The sequence below is a fragment of the Ziziphus jujuba genome, chromosome 1, assembly GCF_031755915.1.
Source record: "Ziziphus jujuba cultivar Dongzao chromosome 1, ASM3175591v1".
Lineage (NCBI taxonomy): Eukaryota > Viridiplantae > Streptophyta > Magnoliopsida > Rosales > Rhamnaceae > Ziziphus > Ziziphus jujuba.
The window spans coordinates 6929556-6942320 of record NC_083379.1 but is presented as its reverse complement, the minus strand read 5'-3'; the positions used below and the strand labels follow the sequence as shown (position 1 = coordinate 6942320).

Below are 12765 nucleotides of genomic sequence, written 5' to 3'. Positions count from 1 at the left end.
TCCAAATAAGACATTTTAATGTATAATTGGTGAAATTTATAGTTACTTTTTAGTATAACATTTTAATTTTATAATAAGATCAAAAATATGACAACTTATATATGTATGTTACTTCAAAGAAAAGAAAAAAAGAAAAAAACAAAAGAAAAAAAGAGACAAAGGCTACTGCAAAGATGAAGGTCCTAGTGATTGAGATTCTGAGACAATTTCTGGCAGCTGAAATTGAGTCTGAAGTAGCAAAGCAAACCAGAGGCCGTCTGCTACTTGTTCAAGCCACCTTCTTCGAATATGGTGGAATGGCAATTGGAATAAGCATTTCGAATCAATGATCAAATATCCTCAACTGCTGGGCAGCCATGGCTCGTGGATCCAATCAGTTCAGGTGGTTCATCCTAAATTTCATTGCCTCTGCATCGCTTATACCACCAACAAAGTTTCCCAATAACAACAAAAATTCAGACGGAAGAATAAATAAATTGATCAGAAAATCTTAGTGGCTAAGTTGAGGAAAGTGATTGTAACAAGTTAAAGAAAAATGTGGTATAGAGGACTTTGTCATGTGGAAGAGGAACAAAGAGGAGATGAAATGCATGAAAAGCTGAGAAAGGAGGATGGAATCGTAGACATATATGTATGCAGCAGCAGTTGCAGTTGGTGTAGGTTTCCATATATACAAAGTGGATTTTGGATGAGGAAAGGCCAAAGTGGGCGAGTAGTATTACAGGTAGTACACTTTACAATTCAATTATTTTGATGGATAAAAGAGATGGACATGGAATAGAAGCATGGCTGATATTCAAAGAAGAATAAATGGCCTGACTTGAATGCAACAATGAGCTGCTTGTGTTTTGCTTCTTTGGATCCTAGTGTAACATAATAATTATAGAAACGAAATTATTGTGCTGTACTAGACAAACTAAGAATGTATATGCATGACCTAATCTAAATTTTTCATTTTTTTATTTATTTATTTTTTTTTTTTTGGGGGGATAAATGAGCTATCTAAATCCTAGAAAGAATAGTTGGGGGTGGAAAATTTCTCTCACATTTTTCCACTAGACCTCATTTCTAACAAACTTGATAGATATTTCCCATTAAAAAACAAACGTGATGGATTAACCAAAAATAAATAAATAAATAATGTCTTACCCACTGCTAAATGGACTGTAGCATTTATATATATAAATGACTGTTTAACATTAGGGACACTTAAGAAAAATAAAGTCATTCCAACAAAATTCTGATAACTTAAAAGGGTTAGTAGCATTATTTATTTTTTATTTTTTTTGCGAGTTTCAACCTTGGTTATAAGTAAACCGATTTAAAACAATATCTAAACCATTTTATTGATTGTAAAATTCAATTAGATTAGAATATTTACCTTTTTATTGCTCAAAACTTTGAAAGAACTTATTGAGAAATTTTGAGCAGCTATAGGGCTTAAGTAAAATATATAATTCACTCTCTAATATCTTCAATATGTGTAATAGTAATTTTAATTATATTTTTAAGGGAAAATTATTCCAAAGTTGTGATTTTCGAAGTTAATTTGCAGTTTTAAAGAGACAAGGCCAACAAAGCGCCCCTGTTTTGTTCATACACCCTAAGCACCAGTTGCCGCTTTCTTTGCTTTTCGTCTTCGGCAGTCTTTTTTTAAAATTAAAAAAAAAAAAAAAAAAGAAAAAAGAAAAAAAAAGCAATGAATTTACAGCAACCCTGTTCTTCTTCTTCTTCTTCTTCTTCCTGGATTCGCCAACGCTTTGACAATGATTCCGACTGATGCTACTTTCTTCTCCTTCTTCCTCCTCTTCATTGCAAAGATGCTGCTTTCTCTGCGCAACTTCTTGCACATGGGTCGCAGAGCTTCTATCAGTGTAAGCCCCTTCTATCCAATCCCACATTCCGTTCCTTCTTCTTATTTGTATTATACCTTAGTTTTTACTGTTTCCTCTTCATCCTCATCATCTCTTGGTTCTTCTATAGCTTGCCCTTTGGTTTGGTTCACGGGTTTTCTCTGTATCATTCGTCGTCCCTTTGTCACAAAATCGAATCCCAATTCTTTTCTTGAAGATGTAGATAAACATTACTTACGTAGAATCATTCAGCATGACCGTTGGGACGATCCCAAGATTGTTAATTTGTTGGATTCTGCTATTGCGCCGACTTGGGTTTCCAAGTTTTTGGTAGAATTAAAAGGGGATCCTTTATTGGCTCTGAAATTGTTCAGATGGGCTGGAACTCGAATGGGGTTCCGCCACACTACTGAGTCATATTGTGTATTGGTTCACATACTCTTTTATGCTGGAATGTACCATAATGCACATGAAATCCTTAAAGAATTGGTTTTGTTGAGGCCTGTGTTTCCGGGTTGTGATATATTTGATTTGTTGTGGTCGACTAGGAATGTATGTGTTCCTGGTTTTGGAGTTTTTGATGCTTTATTTAGTGTATTGATTGAGCTGGGGATGTTTGAGGAAGCTAGTCAGGTTTTTATGAAGATGAAAAGGTTTAGGGTTTTTCCGAAAGTGCACTCATGTAATGCACTTCTGCATAGTCTTTCTATGTCAGGAAAGAGTGACTTCTCAAGGAAGTTTTTCAAGGACATGGTTGGGGCTGGTATCAAACTTAATGTTTTCTCGTATAACATAATGATTGATTATATGTGCAAAGAAGGGGATGTGGAAACAGCTAGGAACTTGTTTACACAAATGAAGCGGGCAGGCCTTATGCCTGATGTTGTGACCTATAATTCTCTTATTGATGGATATGGAAAGGTTGGGAAATTAGATGAATCTGTTTACACATTTGAAGAAATGAAAGAAGCAGGTTGTGAGCCTGATATAATAACCTTCAATTCTTTGATCAATTGTTTTTGTAAATTTCAAAAATTGCCTCAAGCTTTGGAGTTTCTCCATGAGATGAAGAATAATGGATTGAAAGCCAATGTTGTGACGTACAGCTCATTAATTGATGCCTTTTGTAAAGAAGGGATGAAGCAAGTGGCACTTAAATTTTTTGTGGACATGAGACGACTAGGGCATTTACCTAATGAATACACTTATACTTCTTTGATTGATGCAAATTGTAAAGCAGGTAATCTAACTGATGCGTTAAAGCTGATAAAGGAGATGTTACAGGAAGGAATTAACTTGAACATTGTAACATATACGGTTTTATTGGATGGCCTTTGTGAAGATGGGAAAATAAAGGAAGCAGAAGAAGTCTTTATGGCAATGCAGAAAGCTGGAGTGACTTCAAACCAGAAGATTTACACTGCTTTTGTTCATGGGTATATTAAGGCCAAGAAGATGGATAATGCTTTTGAACTTTTGGAAGAAATGAAGGAGAAAAACATTGAAGCAGATTTGTTGCTCTATGGAACCATCATTTGGGGTTTGTGCGGCCAAAATAAGCTTGAAGAATCTGAGCTTGTAATCAGCGAACTGAAGTCTTGTGGTATACCTCCTAATCAAGTCATATATACTACTCTTATTGATGCCTACTTCAAGGCAGGAAAAACTAAGGAGGCACTTGCTCTTTGGCAAGAAATGCATGAATGTGGTATTGAAGTCAATGTTGTAACTTATTGTGCATTAATTAATGGTTTATGCAAACAGGGATTGGTCCAGGAAGCGACTAATTATTTTGATAGGATGGCTGACTTTGGCTTGCAACCTAATGTTGCAGTCTATACAGCCCTAATGGATGGCTTTTGTAAGAATAATTGCATTGGCACAGCTAAAAAGCTGTTTGACGAAATGCTAGATAAGGGTATTAGTCCAGATAAAGCCGCATACACCACCCTAATTGATGGGAACTTAAAGCAAGGTAATCTGCAAGAAGCTCTGGACTTCCTTGACAGAATGAATGAAATGGGTATGGAGCTTGATCTTCATGTGTATACTTCCTTGATCTGGGGATTTTCTCAGTTTGGTAAGGTGCAACAAGCAAAAATTTGGCTTGATGAAATGATTGGGAAAGGTATCGTTCCTGACGAGATCCTATGTGTTTGTCTATTAAGAAACTACTATGAGTATGGGAATGCGGTTGAAGCCACTTCGTTACAAAATGAGTTGATAAAAAGGGGTCTAATAGATGGGTCATCTAATTATGTAGTCTCTGATGTAAGAACTCAAGGATGAGTAAATCTTGTTCCATCTGTCCTTTTTGGAGCAGAATGCTTTACCTTTTCCTCAATATGCAAGAACTCCAACGACTAGAAAATTTCATCTGGTTTTCTGGCTGGACATGCTAGCTGCAGATGTTTTATATGATGCAACTTGGTAAATTGAGCCGTTAGTGATACTTGTTGCATACCCAAAAGTGTTTTGGTCTCATATTGCAAATTATGCTTCTGCATGCAATTTTAATATTGAGTTCGTATGTAGCTATCAGCTAGAAAAGCACATTAGTTCTGTCTGGACTGGAACCTTTAATCGTTGTCCAAGGTGAGCAATGAGCTCCAGCTATTGTTCCTAGTACTAGTAGTCAATATTAGTTTTGTCTTGATGAGATGAAGTTGTAAATTTATTCTACTTTTCTAGTTCTTTAATATGTATGCTAAACTGACTCTTCCAAATCTGTGTGGCAGCTGGAAATTTCCTTCTTGTAAGGTGATGTACCTGAGATTACACAGCAATCGAAATTTCCTTCTTGTAAGGTGATGTACCTGAGATTACACAGCAATCTTGTTTATTGAAGGAAAGACAAACAAATTCTTTTAAATTGGATTGCGCTTTGACCACTTTTATTAGCAAGGTACTTTTTCCTCTTCATTTATCTGTATATATTTTAAATCCCTGGCTCTGTTGTTGGTTTCCATCATCAGAATTGTAACTTCACCATGTATAATTATGGTGATTTCCTCAACTAGCTTTTCCGTATTCACTGCAATTTCCTATATCATTTGTCTAAATCTGTATAATAGATATTCTAGTTTGACAATTATGTTATATGCTTGATAGAGAATAGGAAAAGAATAATTAACTTTGAATCTTATGGGATTTGCTATTTACTTTGAATATATGACTCTATGTAACGTAGTTATGTTATGTTATGTTCTATCATTATATTTTACTGTCATTAAAAGTCCAAACATTTTCGAGTATATCCTCACATTAGCTGTCAAATTTTATTAAGAATTAGCTAGAAGAATGTTAGATGAGCTGCATAGAAACCTTGTATTCATATTAACATTTAAAAAAAAAAAAAGCCCACAATTAGCTGCTTATTTTGCAATTCTACCAACATTAAAAGAGTTAAGAGAATTGGAGAACTTACAAGTGTGCTGGTTTAGTTTTTCCTGTGATCATATAATCAAAATTGAATTTCAGCGTTTGCTAAAGGTGTATATCATATCATATGGGTTTTGAGATTGAATTTCACTTGTTTTTGTATATAATATGTATCTGTTCGACAGAAGGTGCTTGCCGACATTCTAATGCTGTAATATTGTCAAATTACAGGACATACGTGGATTTAACGCCTTATTCATGATAGATTGTGCTAGAGTAGAAGGCAACATCATCATAAGCACCTTTTGGCGAGTTGAACAATGGCTTCAAGTGTTGGCAAGAATCACTTCCAAATAAAGTGCTAAATCTTTTTCCATCCCAACAAACAGATGGAATTAGCGGTTGAATCAAACTGAATCGTTGGTCGCTCAAGGCCTCTGCCTCCGAAGCATCAAATGTATTCATTAATGTTTTCAGATTCGTGAAGGGAAACTCAGGCCTAATAAGCATCAGGGCAACCCTTATAAATAACACATAACATGAAATGTGTACTTCCTGATATGAAATCACCATAAATGTAGAAGTTATTACAGAAGGCTTTCAAGAGGGTGGTTGGCTGCATCCGGAGCAGTGCTGAGTTAAAAAAAATGGTGAACAGAACTGCAAGGTTTTAGGGTTTTATAGGTTTTTGTGGGTTATGTAGAGGAAGAGTGCAAGTGCTGTATTTGTTGCGAGTATAAGGTCATGGATTTGTAGTTTGCATGGATTATTCGTTATTCTTGTTTGTTTTGTTTTGTTTTGTTTTGTTTTGTTTTTTTTAAATAAAAATTAAAATAAAAACAAAAACTATTACCAACACATGTATGCTTTTACTTTCTCAATAAACAAAAATAAAATAAAATAATAATAATAATAATAAAGCAATTTCTTTTTTAATTTTACTTTTTTTTCAAGTAAAAATGAGAAAACAAAATTGCAAAACGTTATCATATACGCATGCAACAACTCTTTAAGAAAGTGGGATTTTTAATATTAACGGTTTTCAAAAACCTCACTTCTAAAATAAGCTAGAAAATAATTACAAAAAAAAAAAGTTTCCAAAATATAACACCTTATATTTTTAATTTCTTCAAATTCATAATTTAAAATGTATGGTAGGGTCAAAGTGGGAATCAAATGTTAGTATTCGTTAAATTTATCAAATTTTTAAAGTTGTCAGCTGTTGATATACAGTTAAGCAACGATTGAAAATCAATCAATGAAAGAGAATAAATTGTAATTGAAGATAAAAAGCCTTATTAAAAAAAAAGATAAAAAAAAAAAATCAACAAATTGAGGAAGGGGGTTTTAGAACAAAAAGACATCAAGAAAAATGAAAAATAGAGGGAGCATGTTGAAATGACCAATAGATATATACATATATATATATATATATATATATATATTACCTGGTGATATGTTAATAATTGTATAAATGTAAAAGATTTGTCGTTTTAGAGTAGGCTGTAAAGGCCCCTTATCCATTTTTTTATCTTTCCTTTCCGGCAGATAAACCAGAACCCGGCCACTCTCATTTCTCACAGTAATTGGCTTCTCAAAATCCTCGCTTTCACTTGGTTAACTCGGTGCTTTTGGTTCACTTTGAATCTTATAAATTCTTTGAGAGTTTCTGTTCCCTTTCATTTAACTATATCGTTTGCGAGGGATCCGGCATATTAGTAGAGCTTTAGTAAGATCAAAACGAAAGAGAAAAATTCAAACTTTTCACTTTTAGGAAATTATAAATATCCCTTTTCATTTTTTCATTTTTTCAAACATTTGGTCTCGGTGTTCAAATGGGATGCTATGTTTTATACTGACTGAATGTTTGATATCAGCTGAGTAGTTTCTTGAGGCTTGTATGACATATATGAACTGGGTTTGGTCGAAATGACATCCATTTCAACAGCTTGGCTGTACCAAGGTTTGTCTATTTTTTAAACCATTATAAGTCAAGAATTTTATTGAACTGTATATATGTGTGTGTGTGTTAATGTGTTCATATGTTTGTGTATGACAGATAGAGGATTGAGGGGTGCATTCTCAAGACATGGCTATTTTGTTCGGAACCCATGTTTCAATCAGTTGCAGGTTCTTTTTTAAATAAAATTAATTATATTTGTGTTTTTGCTGGAGTTTTTTAACAAGTGCTTATTTTTACCTGTCAAAGTGAACTTCTTTAAACTATCAGATGAGAGGAGTTTATCTTCTTTTGATGTCCTCTGGGCAACCAACTTGACCTCTCTCTTTCTGCTGAATTGTGCCTGTTGTTCCTCATCCTTCATTCACAATTGGTGACTATGGTCTTCGCTTTGTCATTTACTGTTGTTTCTAATTTTGTCATTTTTAATTTGAACCATGCAGACCTCGTTTTTGAGTTCATTCCCAGCTGGAACATTTCAAGTTAGGATTTGCTTGAGTAATTCATCAAGAGTTCCTTTATTGCCTTGTATAAAATGTGAGAATAAGGATGACACCTCCAAAGATGTGTCTGTTGAGCGTCCACCCTACCATATTTATATGGATTCCACATCTGGGCAGCTTGAACCTGCATCTGGTGCTCGTGCCAGTATTCCGGGACGGGACTATTGGCCAGAAGGAACTGCTAGTCGAGTTAGGGCTGCCAGAGCTCCAGAGCCCACCGGTAAATCAGTAGGATCTCCATCTTATGGAAAAAGTCCTGGAAGTAGGAGGAAGAAGCAAACAGCATCAGTTGCTGCTTCTGAATCTGAAGTCAGCGTAGAACTAAATGATCCAGTGGCATCTGAAACTCTGGAGGAAGACCCCAAGGACATGTCATCTGAATATGTTATTTATCAGACTGAACCTGATAAAGAAGAGGAAGATGGGTATGAACTAGACAAGAAACTAGGACGTCCGCACCCCTTTATTGATCCAAAAGTAAAGAAGCCAATAGAGGAGCCATGTACAAGTGAAGAACTGTGGTGGAACTGGAGAAAGCCAGAAAAGGAACAATGGTCCAGATGGCAGAGGAGGCGACCTGATGTGGAAACGGTTAGTACATAAATAAGAGGGGTGTTTTAGTTATTACTGAAATATAGAAATAAAGGAAGAAAATTTTGATAGCTCTAACAGTCTAAAAGATATACTGCAATTTAACAGTGATTCTGTAGAGATGTATCCGTTAGATATATGATAGAATCTTCTCCTGCTCATTTGAGCTAGCCTAAAAAGAGACCTTTTTCTTATCAACTTTTCTATCCAATGAGATAGAGTACATTCTCTTGTTGGTCATCTCAAATGTTTACCTTGCAAAATAAGGGATAATAACTGAGATCAGGATGGTGTGCTTTTAGATGATTAGAATGTTTAACATTTAGGAAATGGATCTACTTATGCATATCAAGCCAACACAATGTATGTAAAACAGTTAATGTCTATACTTGGTCCAATTTCGTATAGCCTATGTTATTGGGATTGATGGTAATGTAACATTATCACTTTTTCTCGTGTTGTCAAGTGTAAACATGAGGGGGAGTATTAAAGTGTGTATTTGTATTTACTTGATATACATTGTTAAGTTGGTTTCCAAACGGTTAAACTTTGGTAAAAACAATGTTATACATAATCTAGCATAATTTCAAGAGATGTTTAATATTTTGACTTTGAGTTTGCCTTTCAATTTCAGGTTTTTTTGAAAGCAATGGCAGAGACTGGGCAAGTAAAGCTTTATGGTGAACATCCAACATTGACTGAAACTTCTCTATATAGAGCTAGACGACATCTTTTCAAGGATGAAAGGTATCATTTTGACTAATTTGACTGGATTTCACTTCATACTTTGGCATTTAATACAGCTCCCTTGGGTCTTCTTGTTAGAAAGGAAAAGGTGAGGCGAATGTTGCTACTAAGATTTTTTTGTAGACTGAAAAAGGCGATTGGAAGGGCTGGTTCCATGAGCAAGCATATATGGAATTGGCTGATAATGGATGTTTTATTGGGACTTTTCATAATTAACTTAGACAGATTTTAGCAAATTTCTTATAATTTCCCAAACTTTTGGGTTGGGTGTGCTTTTAGCAGGACCCTGTATTTGTCTTACCTTGTTTGCAATTTGCAATGGAGGATGCATAAAAATATGATGGAAAAGATAGGAGGTTTTTCTGTTTCCTAGCCCCTGCTTCTCTCTCTCTCTCTCTCTCTCTGCATTTAAATTTCATATTGGTTTAAGCTTGAAAGAGCAATTTAAAGAACCTTCAATAGTATCGATCAGAGAGAATATTTAAAACTGTTGTTCTTTTGACAGGCTTCAAGCTGAACAAGAGAAATTGGAGAATATTGGTCCAATAGCATACTACTCGGAATGGGTAAAAGCATGGAAGAAGGATACTTCAAAAGAAGCTGTTCAGAAACATTTTGAAGAGACTGGTGAAGATGAAGTAGCCCAACTGATTGAAATGTTTTCTCATCAAACTGATCGAGAGTTTCGGATAATGATGGGAACTGATAATCGTATACAAAGGGATCCTTTAGCAATGCGAATGCGAGAGGATCAAATAAAGCAAAGTATTGACTGCAAACTTAAAAAGCTTGTGCACTTCTCTTTAATTGTTTAGTATATTGTTTCAAAATCTAATTTCTTTATAGAAGGTCCAAGTTCTATTTATGATTTTTTTTTTGGGGGGGGGGGAATTTATTTAAGACACTTTTTCTTTTCTTTTTTTTTTTTTTTTTTTTTTTGGGGGGGGGGGGGGGGGGGGAAGGAATTTTTGTTACTGGATGATTTATGCATTCTTATTTTTGTGAATAACCAGTTTGTCTTGACTCCGATAGGTGGTTATATATTCCATTAGTTAACCCATTCTACTTTTTTCTTTTCGTATTAATTTCATTTTTACCATCTCTGGGTTAAAAGGAAGAGACATCAGTCCCCTCCATCTGTATCCACTTTTTTGTTGATAGTGTGCATCTGCCCCTTTTCCTTATTATTATTATTTGTTTTCAGTTTTATTTTGCTAGTAAGCTGCTAGTCACTGTCAAAACCCTCACCTCCCTGGAATATTCAGGCTATATCAAAAATTGCAGAATGCAATTTTAGAGGTGCAACCAATCCAAAAGATTCCACTCTATTTTAATCATCATTTACTTGAGGTTGTAGCACCTTTTATTTTCCAGGCAGATAGTCACTCCTTTGTGTGGACTAATTGTTGTCTGTGATCTTGAATTAATTTAATTTATCGCTATGTTATATTTGAATACATGTTGATATTGTTATTGTAAGGGAACTAAGGTGAATATGCAATCTCTTTTTGTGTATTAGACCTATTTCGTTATGTTCTGATAATTGCTACATTTGGCTTTTGCAGTATGGGGTGGAGATCCAGTTTACCCTACTGTTAACTATATTCAAGATCCTAACGAGGTGATTGATCATAGGGGGCCCGATTTTCATGAACCAACACCTAACATGCTGGCTTACCTAAAGGAGGTCAGTATTTCTTAAAAGCCAGGTTTACTTTCAGATTGTAAGTTATTGTCCTTTATAATCGGTAAACCTGCTCATTAGTTGATGACACACATTATCATGGGTTTTGCTGAGAGTACTTCCAACTCTATTTTATAAAAACTAAATGATGGTGATTTATAGAGATCAAAGGTGTAACAATTCTATAGGTTGTATATCTCAATGCATGGCTGCTAATACATTGCCATGAAGGGCACTGAAATTCCTTCTCAGTTAATTTTATGGTTAAAGTCCTTTACTGTCTTAGAGTTATAATTTTGAAGTTTCCAAATGTTTTTATTATCATTTTTTCAAAGAAAATGTGGTGCATTTTAAAATTGCATGGCAATGAGTTGAACATGAAATTTTGACATTTGATTTTGGACTTAATGATTCAAGTTTCTGAATTTTTTTCCTTTCCAATCAGCATGGCAAAATAATATCAAGAGAGGAGCTTGAAAAGATTCTGGGAAAAGAGAAGACTGAAGAACTTGAGGTAATCATGTGATTTGATAGTCACAAATATTTTTCTCTTTAACTCTTTTTTTTTTTTTTTTTTTTTTGGGGTAATGGGAATACAAGAGGAGAAAGCTATGGCTGAGCTTTTGGGAGAATTGGTTGCACCAAAATTTTTGGATATTGCTTACTTTATATTTACTTTTGCTTTTCAAACCTCAAACACCTGATTACTGTGAATCACTTCGGTTTAACCTTTATAATTTTAAAAAGCAGTTTTACCATTACCTAAGGAGCAGTTCTAAGTAAAATATGTTTTATAGGATTGTATTCCAAGCACAAAACTTACTTTTTCCAATGACTTCTGCATGCTGTTTTTTAACACGAAATTTTGAAATTTTTAACTTTAGTTGGTCAATAGTATTGAAAGTAATGGTCTGATACAAGAAAAGCATCATAGTTCTCCGTACTTTACCCTCTCTGTGTTTTGATGAAAGCAGGTAACAGATATGGATGAAGCTATGGCACAGGCTGTTGATATAGGTGACAATGATGTAAGTATCATTGCCTAAACTATAATAGACCCTCACCTTATGATCCTTCAGCCTATACAGATAACACTATGAAATGGTCATGCAGTTTACTAGTTATCCGGTTGTGTTTATTGGATCGGCAATGGCATTCTTTTTAAACATTTATTGATTACAGGATGAAGGAGAGGATAGCGAAGCTGAGGTCGATGAAGCTGAGGTTGATGAAGGAGATGATGAGAAAATTTCGCGCAATTGGAGTGTTTTGAAAAGTACACCAGAGTTGCGCAAGTCAAAGGTATATTATATATTGACACATGCTTATAAATATTTATTATCATTTGAATTAAAAACTAATCAATGTATTCTTGTGTTGAGTAGACCGTGGAATTGAAATTTTTGGTTACTGGCTTGTCAAATGTGTAGTTAATTTGCATGGAATTGAAATTTCGAAGCTATTACATTTTATTTTATATTTATCTTACTAATCTTGCAGGGTAAACCTAAGAAGAAGGATTCAATGTCTCTGGACGAGGCTATAGATGATTCAGAGAACTTAACTGATTTTCTTATGGATTTTGAAGATGAGTAATATTTTTCATTTTTTTCTTTATCATTATCATATTATATTCTAACTTTTTTTTGACTCTGAGAAGAAGTTTTTGGAATGTCAGTGAAAGAAATAGCTTGTTATTGGTTTTACAGAGGTTGGGAAATGCAGTATATGAATTTTTTTTAGTTAGTAAAAGTTTATGTTGGAAATTGTTTTCGCTTGGAATATGAGATTGAGCATGGATTAAGAAGCTTCTTACCATACTGTGTTATTTTGAACCCAACTAATAGTTGGAGAAATATTTAACATTGTATCTTGAAGTGGCCAAAAAGTCATTGAAAAAGGATAGGTTGACGTTTGTTAAAAACAAAAATATAAGATAAAATAGAAATAACAAAATCAAATGGAGATTGGTTTTCTTTAGGATTCTTGAAGAAAAAAAAAGGTTATAATAATGAAAATTATTCTTAAAAATAACTAAACAGATTT

The 12765-nt window shown here is 34.2% G+C and overlaps 2 protein-coding genes across 3 annotated transcripts; both read left to right on the top strand.

Moving 5' to 3' along the window:
- The first annotated feature begins 1585 nt into the window (after positions 1–1585).
- On the top strand, positions 1586–6042 carry LOC107413916 (putative pentatricopeptide repeat-containing protein At2g02150). 2 transcript variants are annotated; one of them, XM_048476519.2, is made up of 4 exons: positions 1586–1874; positions 1984–4448; positions 4592–4758; positions 5466–6042. In XM_048476519.2, exon 2 carries the CDS (start codon positions 2244–2246, stop codon positions 4140–4142), a length of 1899 nt encoding a protein of 632 aa, XP_048332476.1. In that variant the 5' UTR covers positions 1586–1874; positions 1984–2243; the 3' UTR covers positions 4143–4448; positions 4592–4758; positions 5466–6042. The 2 variants fall into 2 exon arrangements, with proteins under 2 accessions (XP_048332476.1, XP_015877459.2); XM_016021973.4 differs by having other exon boundaries at positions 1586–4448.
- A 665-nt stretch (positions 6043–6707) lies between these two features.
- Positions 6708–12489, top strand: LOC107413854 (protein PLASTID TRANSCRIPTIONALLY ACTIVE 12, chloroplastic). Its single transcript, XM_048476524.2, has 10 exons — positions 6708–7197; positions 7294–7364; positions 7638–8288; positions 8923–9035; positions 9541–9800; positions 10601–10722; positions 11165–11233; positions 11694–11747; positions 11902–12021; positions 12220–12489. The coding sequence occupies exons 1-10, from the start codon at positions 7164–7166 to the stop codon at positions 12313–12315; spliced, it is 1590 nt and encodes a 529-aa protein (XP_048332481.1). The 5' UTR covers positions 6708–7163; the 3' UTR covers positions 12316–12489.
- Positions 12490–12765: the final 276 nt, after the last annotated feature.